The sequence below is a fragment of the Protopterus annectens genome, chromosome 10.part0, assembly GCF_019279795.1.
Source record: "Protopterus annectens isolate FY-2018-M chromosome 10.part0, PAN1.0, whole genome shotgun sequence".
NCBI lineage: Eukaryota > Metazoa > Chordata > Ceratodontiformes > Protopteridae > Protopterus > Protopterus annectens.
In genome coordinates, this window is record NC_056744.1 from 1,669,608,227 (window position 1) to 1,669,627,366 (window position 19,140).

At 38.0% G+C, this 19,140-nt stretch overlaps 1 protein-coding gene across 1 annotated transcript in view; it reads right to left on the reverse strand.

The window, feature by feature from the left end:
• Positions 1 to 19,140, reverse strand: part of LOC122813876 (zinc finger protein 271-like) — a 313,716-nt gene that overhangs the window by 225,386 nt on the left and 69,190 nt on the right. Inside the window, exon 2 of the mRNA XM_044086417.1 lies at positions 11,195 to 11,290. Within this exon, the coding sequence (XP_043942352.1) occupies positions 11,195 to 11,290 (96 nt within the window). The remainder of the gene's footprint in view (positions 1 to 11,194; positions 11,291 to 19,140) is intronic.

Here is a 19,140-nt window from a genome sequence, read left to right on the forward strand (position 1 = left end):
ATACCTTTAATTTCATGGTAATAGATAGGGTTACCATTAATCACAGTGGGGGAGATGTTAAGTTAAAAACAGAGACAAAGGAGTTAGAGCAGATTGTAAGGCTCAGGGCAAACATGGGAAAAGTTCTCAATGATAAATTGAATATTAAGCCGATATTATTAACCAGTGACCTACAAAAGTAGGGTTGGTAGTTCTTTATGCCATGTTATTTTAAGATGTTTATCTCTATACATGGCATATTTGTATATTACTACAGTGATATTATTGTAAGAATTTTATGTAGAAGGTTTAGCTTTACCTATCATGTATTGGAATGATGAATTTTTGTTGTATGTAAATTTTCTGCATTTTAAATTATTTTTGGACAAGAGTTTATGCTGAATGCAGTACGACTTTAAGCTGAGAGGGAAGGGTAATGCATTTGCATAATTAATTGATTTGATAGGTATATAACTTGAAGAGTTTTTTATTGCATTGTCTGATGAAGTGGCTTGGTCCATGAAAGCACTCACCTGATACCTGAATTTTTATTAAAAGTGTTTTATGTTATTTACAGCCGTGGTTTGGGTGCCTCCATTTTTATTTTTATGATTTAAAAAAAAATGAAATATGTACATAGAAAATATATATATAAAAAATCTAGCAAGTATATCCATATATAAAAACATATCAAAACACATCTTAAACCAAGTATAATACATTGAAACATAAAATGCCATGAAATATGTCCCAAGGCAGCTTCCTTTTAATATAGGTTTTAAAGGGACCTTCTCATTTAAACCCTTACCTTGGTCAGTTCTTAAAACAAATAATCCACTTGACCTCCAATGTCTCAGTAAAATTCCGAATAACCTCCTCATGCAAACTAGGTTTAACCACATCCATCACTAGAAACCTAAAAGTATGTTGTTCATCAGTATCCTTCACATGCTTCGACAAAGCATTGTTGGCTGAACTAGTACGAAAGTTACATAAATGTTCCCTAACTCTATCCTTTAACATTCTATCAGTTTTGTCAACAAAAAAACTTTACATTGTAAACAGTAACTCAAATAAACATGTGAGGTCAAGCAGTTGGCTGCAACCTTAAATACAAATTTCTGTCCTATGTCTGGATGTATAAAGAAACCACCGTTGTCTATATAACAGCAGTAGTACATCTCCCACAAGGTTGTATGACATTGCCAGCCTTGCGTGTACTGCCAGAAAGAGTTGTAGGGTGATAAAGCTATCTTTTCCAACATTTTTATTCTTATAGTTAAAATGGGCGTATCTCCCTCAATTCCTTTTATCATGGGGTCAACAGTCGAAATTCCCCAGTATTTACTAATTACTTTTGCGACAGCCTTAGTATCATGTGTATAGAACATAATGATGGAAAACGTCTAATTCAAATCTGTAATAGATCACTTATTATAAGGAGATGTATTCTGTTCAGAAAAGTATGGTCTCACAACATTGTTCCTCAGGGAGGGGATCACATTTAAAACATTAATCAACCTCAATATTATTATACCCTCTCAATCAACCTATCCCTTAAATCAGAAACTTTGGAAAGAAAACCTTCTTCAGAGGCATTTAGCCTGGAGGTTCTCATTCCTTGTCCTTTAATTATATTTCTAAAAACATGTGCGGGGTGTATACTATGTTTATGTAGCAGAGTATTCTTATATCAAGGTTTCCTATAAATACCAGTGTTCACAACCCCTCTGTCTTATCTACATATGGACAGATCTAGAAAATAAATCCATTTATCAGACTTAAGTCATAGAGAACTTGAAAAATAACGTGGAAACATTCAAACTATTATGAAATTCATGAAAATCAATTACATCCCCAGACCATATAGAAAACAAATCATCGACAGACCATGGATAAAAAGGGACAAAGTGTTTAAACCAATGCATTTTAGACATGTGATCTTCCTCCCATGTAACAATTACCATATTGGCATAGCTATTAGCACTGGAGGTGCCAATAGCTACTCTTTTTGTAAATAACAGAGGCCATCAAAAATAAAAATATTATTTCAAGTGTTACCTCCATGTAAAGACAAAGTAAATCAATAAGAGAAAGATTAAACCCAGTATGTCTGGTCAGGTAGTCATTAACACAATTGCGACAAAAATTATTAGGAATCATGGTGAACAATGATTGAACATCCATTGTCACCAAAAAATACCTAGAACCTAAAGATTGCGTGTTAACATACCCATAAAGAGTCTTCAAAATTGTTTAGAATCCCTTAGAACCCTTATTGGATGTAAATGCTTTTCTACAAAGTGAGAAAAAGGGTTCTGTACTCCAATTACAACCTGCTACAATTGGTCTCAAAGGTGGTTTATGACGACTGTTTCTATATATCTTTGGGAGACCGTGAGTGATAGGAATTAAAGGATTTTCCACCACAAATATTTAAATAAATGAAAACTAATAACCCTACTTAACAAGCAATCATTCAAAGTCTGATGGATCCTCATTTTCAGCTTATCAATATCAGTAATATAAATTATCATATAAAAACGTGCATCACTCAACAGCTGCTTCAACATCTGCTTCATATAGTTAAAGTAATCAGCTCTGTCCATAACTACAACAGAGCCCCTTTTGTCAGCTGGTCTGATGACTATTGTATCACAAGTTCATAGGCTCACAGGTTCATAGGCGTTTACTAGGCTAATGACCACAAGTGCCTTTTTAGGCCCAGCCATGCATCCCAAATCTCTAACAAGTTCTGATACTCTTGATAATCATAAACATGGGCCTGGGAGATGAACCATTTACAGGTTACCTGTGTCCATTAGAGACATAGTTGCCGCACCAGGGATGAATTTCTAGCTTCCCATCCAATTGTCCAAGTTGCACTTGAATTGGGTTAGGGAGGAAGTCTGCTTCACATGCAAGGGGAGCCTGTTCCATAGATGGGGTAGTCTCTGGGATACATACCTACCTCTCCAGCAGGTCCTATCATCATCGTTTCGTATTCTTGCCATCGCTAAACATTCATATGTAAGATTATAATTATTTTCTATGACTCTCATTCACTCTTACATAGAAAAAAATAATACAAATCATTCACCAATCTACCATAGACATCAATCAGTGGATACAGAGAATGCATATATAAATTGGGTCTCCTAAAATTATTAACACTGTTATACAGCCCTTTACCACCAAATTCCATTTTCAAACACACATTCCTAAGAAATAATTTAATGTCTAAGATAGTGTCTGTTAGCTCACTGCACTGAGTCAGAATAAAAAACAATCCTGTTTCAAGAACACTTTGTTTTTCACGTTAGTTGTCTCTTAGCTTCCATACTATCAAGTTTCTATTTGCTTCCATATTTTCTTCAGAGACTGGTTTGGTACTCGGTTCCATTGGTAAATTCCTCTTGATTCACCCCCTGCTCCTGGAGTGCAATAACTCTGGTTGATGGGTAAAGGAAATAAAGACCTGCCATCTATTTTCAGTACAATGTTTGCTTTATTTTTCATCAACAGAGCTTTTCTTCTCACATCATTACCCAAGGGCAATGTACTTGAGGTATTCTCAATCAGCACCTCATTATTCATGACATTCTCATTAACAACAATGAATTGAGGGGGTTGAAATATCTGACTGACCAGATTGTGAGCCTCCTAGAAGCCCGTCACTCCTAATAGAGCATTTAGATAAAGTTTTCCAAGTAAGTGATTTACTTTTACGCCATGTAAAAACATGGCCATTCTTAAAGTTAGCCACATCTCTGTTTTTAGCCATTTCTGGTACAGTAATTTCCTCTCATATAACATAACCATATCAACAAATCTGTCCAAGCTAGAATCAATCAGACCCCCTGGAAAATGATCATATAATGTAGCTTGTTGTTCAGTAATCTTAGTAATCAGCATCTCCTCTGTAGGTTTAAAAAAAGTCAGAGTTTTAGGTATTTGCTGCTTACCTCAAAGTTGAGCTTCTGCCACTGTGCGAGTAGTTCTGGATACTGCTCCCCATACGTTGCCATTCTGAAAACTCGCAAGCCTCTGGGTATAATCTTTTGTTGTAGGCAGACTTCAAAATATTACCTCCGAGTCTGCAAATGTTTAAGTTTCAAAAGATTATATTCCAAGTCATCTACGCTTTAGTAAGAGCTTCAAGATCAGTGCTGGCTTTCTCGTTCATTTCTGACTCGCAAAGCATCCCAAGCATCATCAGTGGATTGTAGACCCTCACAATACAACATGTTAATATAGCAAGCTGTTCAGTAAGCTTACCAATGGTACCCACCAGGGTTGCAATCAAGATCCAAAATATCCTAACCACCCTCTCCCATGCTTCCTTTCCACGTGGAAATAAATTCAAGTAATGTCCAACAAAATATGCTGGCAGGAATGAATATTCCATTGTAGAATGATAATATAGCACAAAAACTTATAACAATGGAATAAAACAAAATCCAAGGGGTCATAAAATACACCATTTAATAAGTAAAAAAATATATATAACTGGAAAGCGCTTTCACAACAGCTACTTCAGACTAGAAACCTCTACCATTGTCATCAACTATCAATTTATACCAAATACAAATCACTGACAGTCAATTAGAGAACAGAATCACCCTAACAGTCCAATTAAGCAAATATCATGAAGCATTTCCTATAAACAACTCACTAAAATAAAAAAAATGAAATGTGTATATAGAAAATATCTATATAAAAAATCTAGCAAAGATATACATATATAAAAGCATATCAAAACATATCTCCAGGTATAATATATTGAAACACATAAAACACCATGAAATATTATGTCCTAAGGTAGCACCCCTTTAAAATAGGTTTTAAAGGGACCTTGTCATTTAAGCAAATAATCCACTGGACCTCCAATGTCTCAGTAAAATTCCAAACATCCCCTCACACAAACTGGGTTTAACCGCATCCATCACTAGAAACCTAAATGTATGTTGTTCATCAATATTCTTCACGTGCTTCGGCAAAACATTGTTGGCTGAACTAGTACGAATGCTATATAAAATGTTCCCTAACTCTATCCTTTAACATTCTATCAGTTTTACCAACATAAAACACTTTACATTGTAAACAGCAAGTCAAATAAACAACATGCAAGGTCAAGCAGTTGGCTACAACCGTAAATACAAATTTCTGTCCTGTGCCTGGATGTACAAAGAAACCAGAATTTACAAAACGTATAACATTACACAAATCATTTAAGCATTTCATGAAAAAGAAAATGCTGCACAAACCATTTAAGCATTTCATGCACAGGAAAAAGATTGGAAATTCATTCTTTGGATTAGAGAATGTTAAAAGAGGAAAAAATAATGAAAAGGTAAGAATAAACCAGATTTATTAGGTAGTCTGAAGAGGTGTGATTATATTTGTGAGGAAAATGTCAGGTTATGGAGGGAGGAGGTTTAGCACACGTACAGATCTGGTTAGTAAAGAGGTCTGAAGAGGTGTGATTATATTTGTGAGGAAAATGTCAGGTTATGGAGGGAGGAGGTTTAGCACACATACAGATCCGGTTAGTAGAGGTCTGAAGAGGTGTGATTATATTTGTGAGGAAAATGTCAGGTTATGGAGGGAGGAGGTTTAGCACATGTACAGATCTGGTTAGTAGAGAGGTCTGAAGAGGTGTGATTATATTTGTGAGGAAAATGTCAGGTTATGGAGGGAGGAGGTTTAGCACATGTACAGATCCGGTTAGTAGAGAGGTCTGAAGAGGTGTGATTATATTTGTGAGGAAAATGTCAGGTTATGGAGGGAGGAGGTTTAGCACATGTACAGATCCGGTTAGTAGAGAGGTGTTCATGCTGAGAAGTTTTGAAAGAAATATTACTGTGAGTGTTAAGAGTTACTAATGGAAGGGCATTCCAGGCTCTGACTATAAAACAAGAGTAAAGTAGCTGACTTCCAGGTAGGTTAAGCTTGTGGAATTGCAAAAGGTGATAAATTTCAAATCAAGGGACCTATCAGGAAGACAGTGGGTAAATAAAGTGCTTAAGCCAGGGCAATATGAGGGTTTGATAATTATTTTTATGGACTGCAGTTAGTTGCAGATAGGTGAGACAGTATGGGAATTCAAGCCACTTTAGAGAGTGTAGGGATGTGTAGTTGTGGCTGAATCGTCTAGAATTTGTAGCAAGTTTGGCAATCCTATTATAACATATTTTGAGTTTTGTTTTCAGGAGGGACAGCAGATTAGTAAGTAGGGGTGCACCATACGTAAGAGTGAAGCAGATAAGTGGTATCAAGTAGTTGTTTCATGGAAGGAGAAAGGAAATGTTTATGCCTGTACAGAATACTTAGACTTTGACGTGTTGTATTGAAGTTATATTGTATGTGCAGGTCGAATTTTAGGATTTCATCAATTATTACTCCTAGCAGTTTAGTGTGGCAAACTATTTCAAGTTTAGTGTTACATTGGGAATATATTTTGAACTGAGATTTGTTTATGGAAGTATTTTTCTTGGGTGTAAATAACATAAGTTTGGCTTGTTGGGGTTGACAGGCAAGTGGTTATTGTATAAACATGTCTCTAAGGTAATAAATGCTGACTGAGTAACATGTTGTAAGTCAGGTGTAGTGTTAGCAGAGAATGTAATGGTGGAGTCACCTGCACACTGTATGAGTGAAGCCAGTCTGAATGAGGAGTGAAGATGATTACTAAAAATGCTAAACAGGAGTGGCCCTAATATAGAGCATTAGGGAACACAGGTAGATGTATAAGGCTATGGTGATGGACAATTTTGACATCTAATTCCCTCTTGTCTATCAGATATGTAACTGGAAAACCAGCAGAGGGGGGAGGTAGCTATTAAATTGTTGGAAAGTTGAGAAAGAAGAAGTGAGCAAGATACTATATCAAAAGCTTTAGATAAGTCTAGAAATAGGGTGGATGCATTTTTCCCAAGTCTCTGGACTTTTTGATTGCATCCAAGAAGGCTATTAATGCAGTTGTAATGCTGCAACTTGGTCTGAATCCATGCTGGGTTGGAGATAAGATTTGGTTCTTGTGGAGGAAATGCAGAAGTTGCATGTGTGCACATTTTTCAAGGAAGTTAGAGAGTGGGAATAAAATAGCTATAGGTTGGCAGTTTGAGACATCACTCAAGTCTCCACCCTTATGGATAGGTATGATAAAAGTTCTTTTCCAATGTTTTGGGACATATGACTCTTGGATGGACCTGACAACGTTTTGGGACATATGACTCTTGGATGGACCTGATGATTTGTGTACTAACAGGGAAGGCAATGGCTTCTGCAGCGTGTTTTAGATACTCAGTGGGGAGCTTGTATGGCGAGTTAGAGCTGGGTTTTAGCTTGATGAGTAGCCTTTTTATAATGGAAATTGGCATTCTAGTAAATGACAAATTGAGTGAAGCATTGATTGCTGATTCATCCAAGGGTGACGTAGTGGAGGAGTGGGATTGATAGAGGTGGGGTAGTCTATAATTTGGGTTAGAGTGTAGTTGTGCAAAGTTATCAGTAATGTTAATTATGGAATTTATGAGTTGCGAGTTGAAGAGACTAGCTATTTATATGGGTGTTTTTGTGTGGACATGGGTTGCTTTTTGTACTAGGGTTGAAATGTAATCCTACAGAAGTCTATTTGTTTTGGATTTTGGTTCTGATTTGTTTGTAGTTTTAAATATTTTTTTGTCTTTGGATGCTTGTGGGATGCTATCACAGTATGGGGATATATTATAGTTATTAGAGTAAAGGGTCTATCAGTCCTTATTGCACTTTAGCCTGAAGGTAGGATTTCTGAATCTTTTATATTTGGTTTAAGCCAGGTCTCTATGGTAGCAATAATGTGGGGTTTATTGAAAGCTATCCGGACATGAAGGTCTGCAGTTTTGTTGTGAATATTTTGTAAGCGTAGTGTTACTACACATATAGGGATTTGGGTTGGATGTCATAGGAATGGTAGAGGGGTGGGAACTGGGTTGGGGTGTATATCTCCACAAAGAGATAAGGCTGAGATTACTGAAGAGTGGATAGATGGGTTTTGTATTCTTGTTTAACTGTTGATGTTGTATTCAGGAGAGTGGGGAGAGTTTACTGATGTAATAAAACAGAATTGATAGTAGGAAAATGTTTTACTTTGGAGAAGAGTATTGAAGTTATTTGAATGAGCTGGGCGATTCTTCTGAATAGCTTTCAGATGGCATTGAGAGGAGGATGGGTACGGATGTTGGCTTAGTCATACATAAGAAAGATGTAGTAGCAGAACTAGAAGTAGTGCAGCATGAGGAAAGAAAAGTAAATGTGAATTAGAGGGAGACATTATTAAGGGTGCTACAAACTCCCAGTTGTTAGCTGTATGATGTGATTTAGTATGATATGATTACGTTGTTTGGAGTACAGGGTGGGGTTGAGTTCAATGAGCACAATGGGATTGGATTGTTTGAAATGATGTGTGGAGTTGTAGGATTTAAGTTGAGGTGAAGTGGGGTGGGTGGTATTTGGCAGTAGGGTAGGGAGCAGAGTGAGCCTGAGTGGAGACAGTAGAGCCTGGGCACATACCGAGCACCAAAGAAAAAACACTAATATGACTTCAAAAAGATAAAGGGAGGAAATCATGCAACTACGTCCATGGAGATGTGCATGCCACTAACAAATTCATTGAAATGTTAAGACAGAAGTTTATATTTTCTTTAGCTTTTTGTTTTTAAACAATGTGTTTCAATAGTGGAAAGACCTATGTTTACTGGCAGAATGGGCAGTCACTACTTAATGAATTGTTGTAGGGTCCATGCATGTGATAGCAGTTGGATGTTTCTGTGAGCTACAGACTCTGATGGTGAAGAGGAACACAGATGCAAGGTGAGCTATGTAGGAAAGGAGCCATAAAAGAGTGTGAAAGCAGTTGTTAGCGAGTGAAACAGTGTACTGGGAGAAAAATTGTATAGCAAGCTATAGATACATTACAGCATTATATTAGTGCACCATTAAACTTTAGCCAGTTTACTATTCTAACCTCATAGGTGTATCAAAAACAAGCTTTTCAAGCAGAAGCAAATAATTTCTAGATGTGCACAGTCAAGATATCCTAGCGCAACCCTGCTGCACAATGCACAAGAACGGGGCTACAGTTTTAAACACGTATAATTTAAGCTTTTCTGTTTCACTTATCTTTTCTTATACAAGAGCAGACATTCTCAGGATGGGCTTGCATGCCAAGTACACCATGCTGACAGACTGTGAGCTGCTACTTCCTAGCGAGACTTTTGAAAATGGCACCCACTGCACTCATAGCCTAAATAAACATACTCCAGATGTTAGGTGAGGGGAAGAGAGGCTAAACAGGTAGTCTGCTAAGAAATGATTGTTACAAGATGGTAGAAGAGAACCTGGGCACACACCAAATGCCAGAAACAAACTATCCTTAACTGTAGATAAGTACCAGAATTCAAAAGCACTAACATAACTTGAAAGATGATAGGGGAGAGGAAATCATGCAACTATGTCTATGGTGGGGTGTATGCCGCTAATAGATTTAAATGTTAAGTTTACATTAGGGCCACTTCTTTTCAGACTATTCATTTAAGAAATAAAAAAGTGGGTAAAAGGCTTTGGATAATTATATAAAGTGATGGATGCAAACTGCTCAACATAACTGTTTTAATTAAATATGTCAAAGTATATCACAATGGTGTACAAAAATATATACTTTGTACAGAAGAAGTAACCTTTTGTTTAAATAGTTGGAAAACTAAACAATAACATTTGAAAAACTGTTGCTTGGCAGTTTCAGTGCAGTTTTTCTTGATCCTTCTGGACTGATGAGTTTGCATTTGTCACATTCTGAGCCGAGTTGCTAGGACAGCTAATATCACAGTGGATACTAGCATGAGATGGACATTGGCATTCAAAAAAAGGAAAGGACTACTAGGAGAGACATCTTAATGTTTGGTGCTTCACAGGTTAAGTCTGCCATAAGTTATTCATAACACCACAGATCATTCTTTACCGGAGAGCTACTGATACAACCATACTTTGTTAGACTACAGGTTCAGCAGGAACAGAGTTCAGGAAACTGACCATACTTGTTAAACATTATTCAAAAATCCACTTTATCATATTCAGTACTGCAGGAACCCAGTTTTGCCAATCAACAAGGCCAAATTCTATCTGGAATATCAGTCCATCACATGCACACATACACACGCATAACACTATGTGTAATCTGGAGATTTCAATCTCAGTTCAGATGAGGGAAGAAAGCATGTGAAACAGTGAAAACCCTGTTGGACAAAACAAGAACATGTAGACTTGCAAATAATGCACACATACTGAAATCAAGCTAGCGATCCAAGCACTATGTGGCAGGAACACTAACCTTTGTGCCACAACAGAAACTATATCAGACTTATAAACTCAACTAAAATTAACTATGGAAATGCTTTGTTCTATTTTACAAATCTCTAATAGTCTTATTCACTGTGCCTAAATGACCAATTTTATTTAAAATAAATGGATAATTCCCTAGTTAATTTATCAGTTCTTGTAGAAATCATGTCCACAAAAATAGATCAGGTGTAAGGATTAAATAAGCCTTAAGTAGTTCTTCTGAATTACTGTCTAACATGCACAAATCTGTCATTCCACAGAACAGCTTTTGTTTGAATGTAGTTTGGTCCAGTTATTACAACTGAAAATGTTTGGCTCCCTTTGCAGTTGCACTGCCCCCCCCCCCCCCACACACACACACACACCCTCACTACTGTAGGACACTGAAGTTGGTATATACAAGACGAGGAGGGTGTAGGGATTGCCCATATGGTGAGGTTGTAAAAAGGCTTGTGCCCCTGCAAAAAAATAAATAAATAAATTGTGTTCACTGAAAGTGTTTTTTGGCTTTTTTTTCCCTTTTTGACTAATAATATTTGAGTGAAAGATATTTAGTCAGTCAACATGATTCCTTAAACATTATAATCTCATGACACATTAGGCTTTCTAAATGACTCATTTCTTCATCACTGCCCCAAATCATAAATATATGCTACAGTAAAACCAAGAGATAGTTCACATACTCTAATTACATACAGTTAATAGCATATGCCATGAAATTATTTTTAAAGTAATGCAATGCAGACCTGCAAAGCATAATACCTACTTCCTGCAGTTTTGTTGCAGACCACTTGTAGTGAACACAATCAGAACAAACCATAGTCAATTTACTTACTTGTATCTCCAGGAATTCAGTCTCATTCTTGGTTTGTAAATCTTTAAGATCTCGGACGTTTAGTTCCAGGGATGATAACAATGTTTTTAGCTTGTCCTGCAGATTTTAACAAATTAAAATAAATAAGTAAACAAACAAGAGCAAGAGCAGCAAAATATAACAATCACTTTACATATGGGGATGGAGGCACAAAATACAGAGTTATCTACTAAATCCTGAAAACCAACGCACTGTGGCAGGGACACAACACAAGAAAAAAGTTTCAGGATTACTATTTTTTTATCCAGCACTTGTGCCGTTTGTTTTGGTTTTGTAGTTGGTCTAGTAAAAACTTTATGTGGAAAGAGGAGTGTAATGGACAAATATTCAGACAGTGTTGTGTATGTTAAGAACCAAAAGTTATGGTCAAGAGCAACTAGCACTTACTTTATGAACAATATTACACAACACATAATGAACACATCATACAATCTAAATTTCAAAGCTCTGAAGATGGATAAACCCTGAAATTGGAAGTGATCTTTATTATATAACTACAACAACAGAAGACAAAAACTAAGAAGTAAAACTGTGGAAAACAATCTCCTGTGTCATCTAGCCACAAACAGAATCAGGTAACAGTTAAGGGCCTCTGACTTGCTCATTTCCTTAACAGGATAAGTTACATATTTTAACACTAAGGCACCCTACATCACGTGGTACTACCCAGTATTAATTCATGACTATATTTTAACACTGAGGCATCCTACAGCACCTGGTACTACCTAGTATTAATTCATGACTATATTTTAATGCTAAGGCACCCTACATCACCTGGTACTACCTAGTATTAATTCATGACTATATTTTAATGCTAAGGCACCCTACATCACCCGGTACTACCTCGTATTAATTTATGACTATATTTTAACACTAAGGCACCCTACATCACGTGGTACTACCTAGTATTAATTCATGACTATATTTTAACACTAAGGCACCCTACATCACGTGGTACTACCTAATATTAATTCATGACTATATTTTAACACTAAGGCACCCTACATCACGTGGTACTACCTAGTATTAATTCATGACTATATTTTAACACTAAGGCACCCTACATCACCTGGTACTACCTCGTATTAATTCATGACTATATTTTAACACTAAGGCACCCTACATCACGTGGTACTACCTCGTATTAATTCATGATATAAACGCTAAGGCACCCTACATCACGTGGTACTACCTCATATTAATTCAGGACTGACCTGTGGATTCTGAATTCCACTATTTTTATTTTTTTACTCTACGGCGACCTCCATGGAGCAGCTCAGGCATCCACACTTGGTTGTGTAAATAAATAACTTCCTTATCTTACATCTGAGCTGCCACTGCACCAAGCTCAAATGCTACCTTCATGATCATGAACAACAAAATTCTATACTTTATATCTATCTATATACACAGACAGACACATGCACACACTAACGCGCACATTTGCAAGCACACACACACACACACACACACACACACACACACACACACACACACACACCTATATTTTATTTATTTATTTACAATTTGTTAACCAGGAAAGTCCGACATGGAACCAAGCTAATTGTCAGCGGAGGTCCGAGGAGAAACTCTCCAGATGCATGTCTTTGTAACATGGGAGGAAACCGGAGCACCCGGAGGAAACCCAGATGAGCACAGGAAGGACATGCAGACCCCAAGACACTCCAGCCGAGAACTGGAGAACCTCTTGCTGTGAGGCGACAATGCTACATATACATATATATATATATATATATATATATATATATATATATATATATATATATATATATATAGGTCCTATTTTGATTTAGTTGAAAATGAAATATAGCCCCTGCCCCACTGCAGTACAACCCTGGAGTGAGAATATTAAGTAAGGGGGTGTGGGGGGCGTAGCGCCCCACATTTTGGAAATAGCGTTTACTGAAAATATATATTAACATATTTTAAATGGATACACATATACATATAACAGTACATGCAGTACAATTATGTGGGGGGCTACACCCCCCCCGTTACTTAATATTCTCACTCCAAGGTCGCACTGCAGTGGGTCAGGGGCTATTGTTCATTTTCATCTAAATGAAATTTGACCAAATTAGCTTTCAGTGAAGTGTGCTGCCTGAAATCATTTTTGACCAAATGTGAGTCGACCAAATAAAGTAGACCCATATTATATATATATATATATATATTATATACACACACACACACACACACACACACATTATACATACATGCATATACATATTACACAGATTCTCTATTTTACATTTTATATATATATATATATATATATATATATATATATATATATATATATATATATATATATATATATATATATATATACATACACACACACATACATACATATATACATATATATAGGTTTACTATTATAAAATCGAAACTCAAAATAAAACGTGTCTCAATGTTCGAATTTAAACATCGGAAATGAAAATTTCCATATGTTCCTAATGTCGAAAACAGCTGTGCATTGTCGAAAATGTTGCTTGCGACATTTCCGGCAATCAACAGCACTCCCACCCGTCCCGTAACTCCCTACCTAACTAGCCTAAACTCACAGTTATGCAGGGGGGCAAGCCCCCCTGCACCCCCCACACCCCCCCCAACTTAATATTCCAACTCCCGAGATCGCACTACAGTGAGGAAAGGGATGTATTTCCCTAACCGCACTGTACCGTGATCCCCTCACATGAGCGAACGTTATAATTGCGAATGCACAGTCCATTCGCAATGGTAACGTTCACTCACATAACCTGCAGAACTATGAAGTATTCGAACATCTGTTGTTCGAATACTTCATAGCCTTGCAATTGCACGTCGGCATTGTGATAGTAAACCATATATATATATATATATATATATATATATATATATATATATATATATATATATATATATATATATATATATATATATATATATATATATATTTGTTTTTTAATATGTATAGCTGGTCTCACTACCATCTTGCAGAACTTTTTTTTCACTCTTACTGGTACCAGTCTGTCACAAATCACTCCTGACACTCTTCTCAACCTGCCTGCACTCTCTTCTTCACCTCTCTTCCACACTCAACCTGCCTGCACTCTCTTCTTCACCTCTCTTCCACACTCAACCTGCCTGCACTCTCTTCACCTCTCCTTCCACGCTCACCATTACTCTGAACTGTTTAAACCAAGTATTTCTCTATCCTCACTCTTATTCAGACACAGTCATGCTGACTTTCACTCCTTTCCTCTCTAGAGCATATCTCCACCTCTCTAGGGTCTCCACAAACTGTTCCCTACTCTCACTACAGATCATAATATCATCTGCAAACATAGTCCATGGGGACTCTTGTATGATCTCGTCTGTCAACCTGTCCATCACCACTGCAAATAAGAAAGGGCACAGAGCCGATTCTTGATGTAATCTCACCTCCACCTTGAATACATCCATCAGTCGTACCACAGACCTCACCACTGTCGTACTGCCCTTGAATCCAGGGTTGCCAGACGTCCCTATTTGGGCGGGACTGTCCCAAAAATCAGCAGCCTGAACCCGAGTCCCGCCCTGCTGGTTCAAATCCCGGCCAGCCTCAGCTTTGTTTGTTTTTTTTTTTTGATTGGCCCATATACCGGATATACGGGCCAATCAAAAATTGTTAAACATGGAGCTTCGTGTTCCGCATTAAACATGAGAAGCTCCGTGTTTAGCGATTTTTGATTGGCCCATATGCCGGTATACGGGCCAATCAAAAATCGCTAAACACGGAGCTACTTGTGTTGAATGCGGAACTGCAATGCATTAAACATGAGAAGCTCCGTGTTTAGTGCAGAGCTACTGTTCTTTTATGTGGAACTGTGTTCCGCATTAAAAACCTTTTTTTTTTTGGTCTTCACTTGCCGTGAGAGACCTTTTTTTTTTGTCCCTACCTGGGGGGCTGGAAATCTGGCAACCCTGCTTGTACCACTCTGGTATACTTCTCTGCCACTTCTGACTTCCCCATACATTACCACAACTCCCCTCTAGGCACCCTGTCATATGCAAGTCCACAAAGACACAATGCAGCTCCTTCTGGCATTCTCCATACTTCTCCATCAACACCCTCAGGGCAAACATCGCATCTGTAGTGCTCTTTCCCAGTACCCAGTATGAAACCATACTGCTGCTCACTAATCATCACCTCCCTTCTTAATCTAGCTTCCACTACTCCTTCCCATAACTTCATTACCCCTCTGTAGTTACTACAGCTTTGCATGTCACCCTTATTCTTAAAAAAATCTAAGGTAAAAAATCACACAGACCACCACGCTAAAAGTCATAAAACTTTAATAGAACAATAAAATCAAAGTAGGACAAGCGCTTTCAGTATCCAGGTCCATGAAACTAGATCAAACAAGGCTGTGTATACAAGGCTGTGTATATTCAAACAACTAACCAATCAGCATTAAGCCCTCCTCCCTTTTAAAATTAGCTTCGTAGGTAAAACACAATTCAAACCAGGTGGGCTGTCTGCCAAAAACTCAGCTATCCAGCCAGATGTTATTATCTCAGTCTTGACAACATCCCCTCCCCTCATATCCATATGAATCTGTAAGACCATGAAAAAAAAACATGGTCATTAAACAAAACTATATGTTGTGACAAAGCACTATGTTTAACTTTCAGCCTTGTATCTCTTACATGTTGCAAAATCCTATATTTTAGCTGTCGATTTGTCTATCCTATATAGAAGCATGGGCATTGCCCACTTAGCCAGATATATAACATTACTGGTATTGCAATTAGCGCATACTCTAGGTTGATAAGATACAGGATGAACAAAACTACATTCTGAAGTAACAAAACAGCAAGCTTTGCAATGGCCACATGGGAAAGTGCCTACCTTATCAAGTGGGACAGGATGAGTCCCGGTGGTTCCCTTACATAACCTCTTTTTTAAATTCAGAAAGTTCTTAAAATAAATGAAGGACTGTCATCTATGCATTTCTTTAACTTGTTAGTCAACAAAATCTTCCTGTTAGCTTTTACTATGTTACAAATAGCATCTACATCACTGATGTAGTTTAAACATACTTTTGGGGAGGCAGAATAAAACTTCTTAGGGACTTGTCAGATTACTTGGTAAATAACTAAGGGTTACTCTTCGTATTTCTAAGATTCTTCGCTTCCTTCAATGCTGTAACTGTCTTATGCTCTTTATAACCCAGAGAGCTTAATCTGGAACATAAAAAGCCCAATTCTTCACTAAAGCCCCCATCGGTCGTACACAACCTGAAGGACCTAAGGGCTTGACCCTTAACAATATTCTTAAAAAACTTTGGGGATGCATGCTATCACGTGATAGGTAGTGGTTCTTCCAACAGGGTTTCCTACAGATGGAAGTATTAATAGCTCTATCCATACCTTTATGCAATTTAATGTCAAGAAATTCAGTAGTACCATAAGAACTATGGACAGTAAACTTCAAGAAGTAGTGTGCTCTAAATAATGTAAAAACAAACTTAATTCCTCCTCAGTATTATTCCATACTAAAAACAGGTCATCAACAAACCCAACATAAAAAGGAATAGAGTCTCTCCATATATTGGCATCTCCAAATATATGAAACTCCTCCCAGTATGCTAGAGTCAAATTCGCATATGTGTTAGCACAGGGAGTTCCCATTGCCACACCACTACTCTGAAGTTAAAAGTCTTCCTGAAAAAGGAAAGTACAGTTGTGGACCTACCATAAATGTAGATGTTCGAGTGTATTCACTGTTGGCAGTCATTACACTTGGGTTATCCTGCTGGCAGGCGACCCGCAGTTGGTCAGAGTTCCAAAGTCTAGGTCCGGCATCGGTTGCTGTCGCTTCTTCCCTGACGTCAGTGCGCCAGGGGTATAAAAGATGTAGCCGACGCTATTTTCTTCAGTTTTTCTTGCCCCAGATGTCAGGTGCCCCCAAATAGGTAGGCAATACATATTGCTAATAAAAGCATACAGTGAAATAAAAACAAAACCTTCATCTACAAGCAAATACACCATATAGGTTGTATAAGATAGAAAGGTATAGATAAGTTCCAGCAAAGAAAGTGGGGATGGAGGGTGGGTAACCTGGACTGCAACAGTGAATACACTCGAACATCTACATTTATGGTAGGTACACAACTGTACTATGTTCATAGTGTTTCACTGTTGCAGTCATTACACTTGGGTACAATCCCAAAGATGAGGTAGGGTGGCTGGGTCTAAACAGGATTAGGAGAAGCTACCAGGCTCTGCAGAACTGCAGTGGCAAAGCCTGCTCTGGATTTAGAGTAGAGTAGAGAGGTAAGTGGTAGTGCTTGGTGAAAGTGTGCACTTAACTCCAGGTTGCAGCCTCTAAAATGTCTTTGGTTGGTACTCCGAGGAAGGCTGCTGAAGTAGCTGCTGCTCTGGTGGAATGTGGCCTAATGCCCTTAGGCACTGATATGCCATGTTGCGAATAGCAGAAGCTAATGCAGTGTCCTATCCATTTTGAAATAGTCTGCTTTGAGATAGGCTTTCCTTGTGATCCTGCAGCATAAGCTACAAATAGTTGCTCAGTTTTTCTGAAAGCTTTTGTTTTGTCCAAGTAGAATCGTAGCTGTCTGTATGTCCAATGTGTGCAGAAGTCTCTTCCCTTTATTCTGGGGATTTGGATAGAATGTTGGCATATGAATTGTTTGGTTAAGAGCCACACTGTATACTACCTTTTGCATAAATGTAGGGTTTGTCCTTAGAGAGACCCTGTCCTGGTGAAAAATTATGAAATGTTCCACTACCATTAATGCCTGTAGCTCTGAGACTCTTCTTGCTGAAGTTATTGCTAGGAGCAGAGCAGTTTTCCATGATAAGAATTTTATATTAGCTGTATTGGCTGGCTCAAAGGGAGGCAGTGTGAGCATTTCTAACACAAAATTGAGGTCCCAAGTAGGTATTGGTGCTCTCCTTGGGGGTGTTATGTTTTTTGCTCCTCTGAGGTACTGTTTCAGTAGTGGATGCGAGAAAATAGGAGGTTCTGTATTGTAATGAGCTGAAATGGCAGAGGCATGGATCTTAATTGATGAGAAGGATAGGCCTTTGTCCAGCATCTCAGTTAGGTATTGTAAAATCTGAGGTATATTCGGAACAAGTGGTTCTAGTCCTTGTGCCTGGTTCCAAGCACAGAATCTCTTCCATTTTTCTGCATAAGATTTCCTAGTGCTGGGCCTTCTGGCTTCTAAAATGACATCCATAACCGCCTTAGAGAGTGGTGTGGTCTGAGTGGCTATATAATTTGCCATGCAGCCAGGTTTAAAGTTCGGAGTGGACTGTGCAGAATCTGATTGTTGTGTTGAGTCAGAAGATGAGGAATTTGAGGTAAAGGCCAGGATGGCCTTGAGACAAGCTCTTTAGGATTGGGTACAAGTGCTGGTGTGGCCAGTCTGGGGCAATCAAGATCATTTTTGGCTTCTCTTGTCTGACTTTTAGGAGCACCTTTGGAAGAAGAGGCAGTGGAGAAAGGCATAAACTGTCAGGGTTTTCCAGCTGAATGATAGAGCATCCACTTTCCAGGCTTGTGAGTGATAAGTTCTTGTGCAGAATCTCTGTAGCTGGTAATTGGAGGCAAAAAGATTTATGTCTGGGCATCCCCGTTTCCTTGTTATCATGCTGAAGACCTGTGGATTTGGTTTCCATTCGTGAGGATCCATGAGATTTCTGCTTAGTTCGTCTGCCAGTGTATTTTTCATTCCTGGCAGGAATTGTGCCTGCAGATGTACTGGATAGGTCAGTGCTGTGTTCCACAAAGTCATGGCTTGCCTGCAGAGGGCGTAGGAATGTGTGCCCCCTTGCTTGTTTATGTACCACATAACTGTGGTATTGTCCATCTTTAATAATAGTTGTCCTGGATG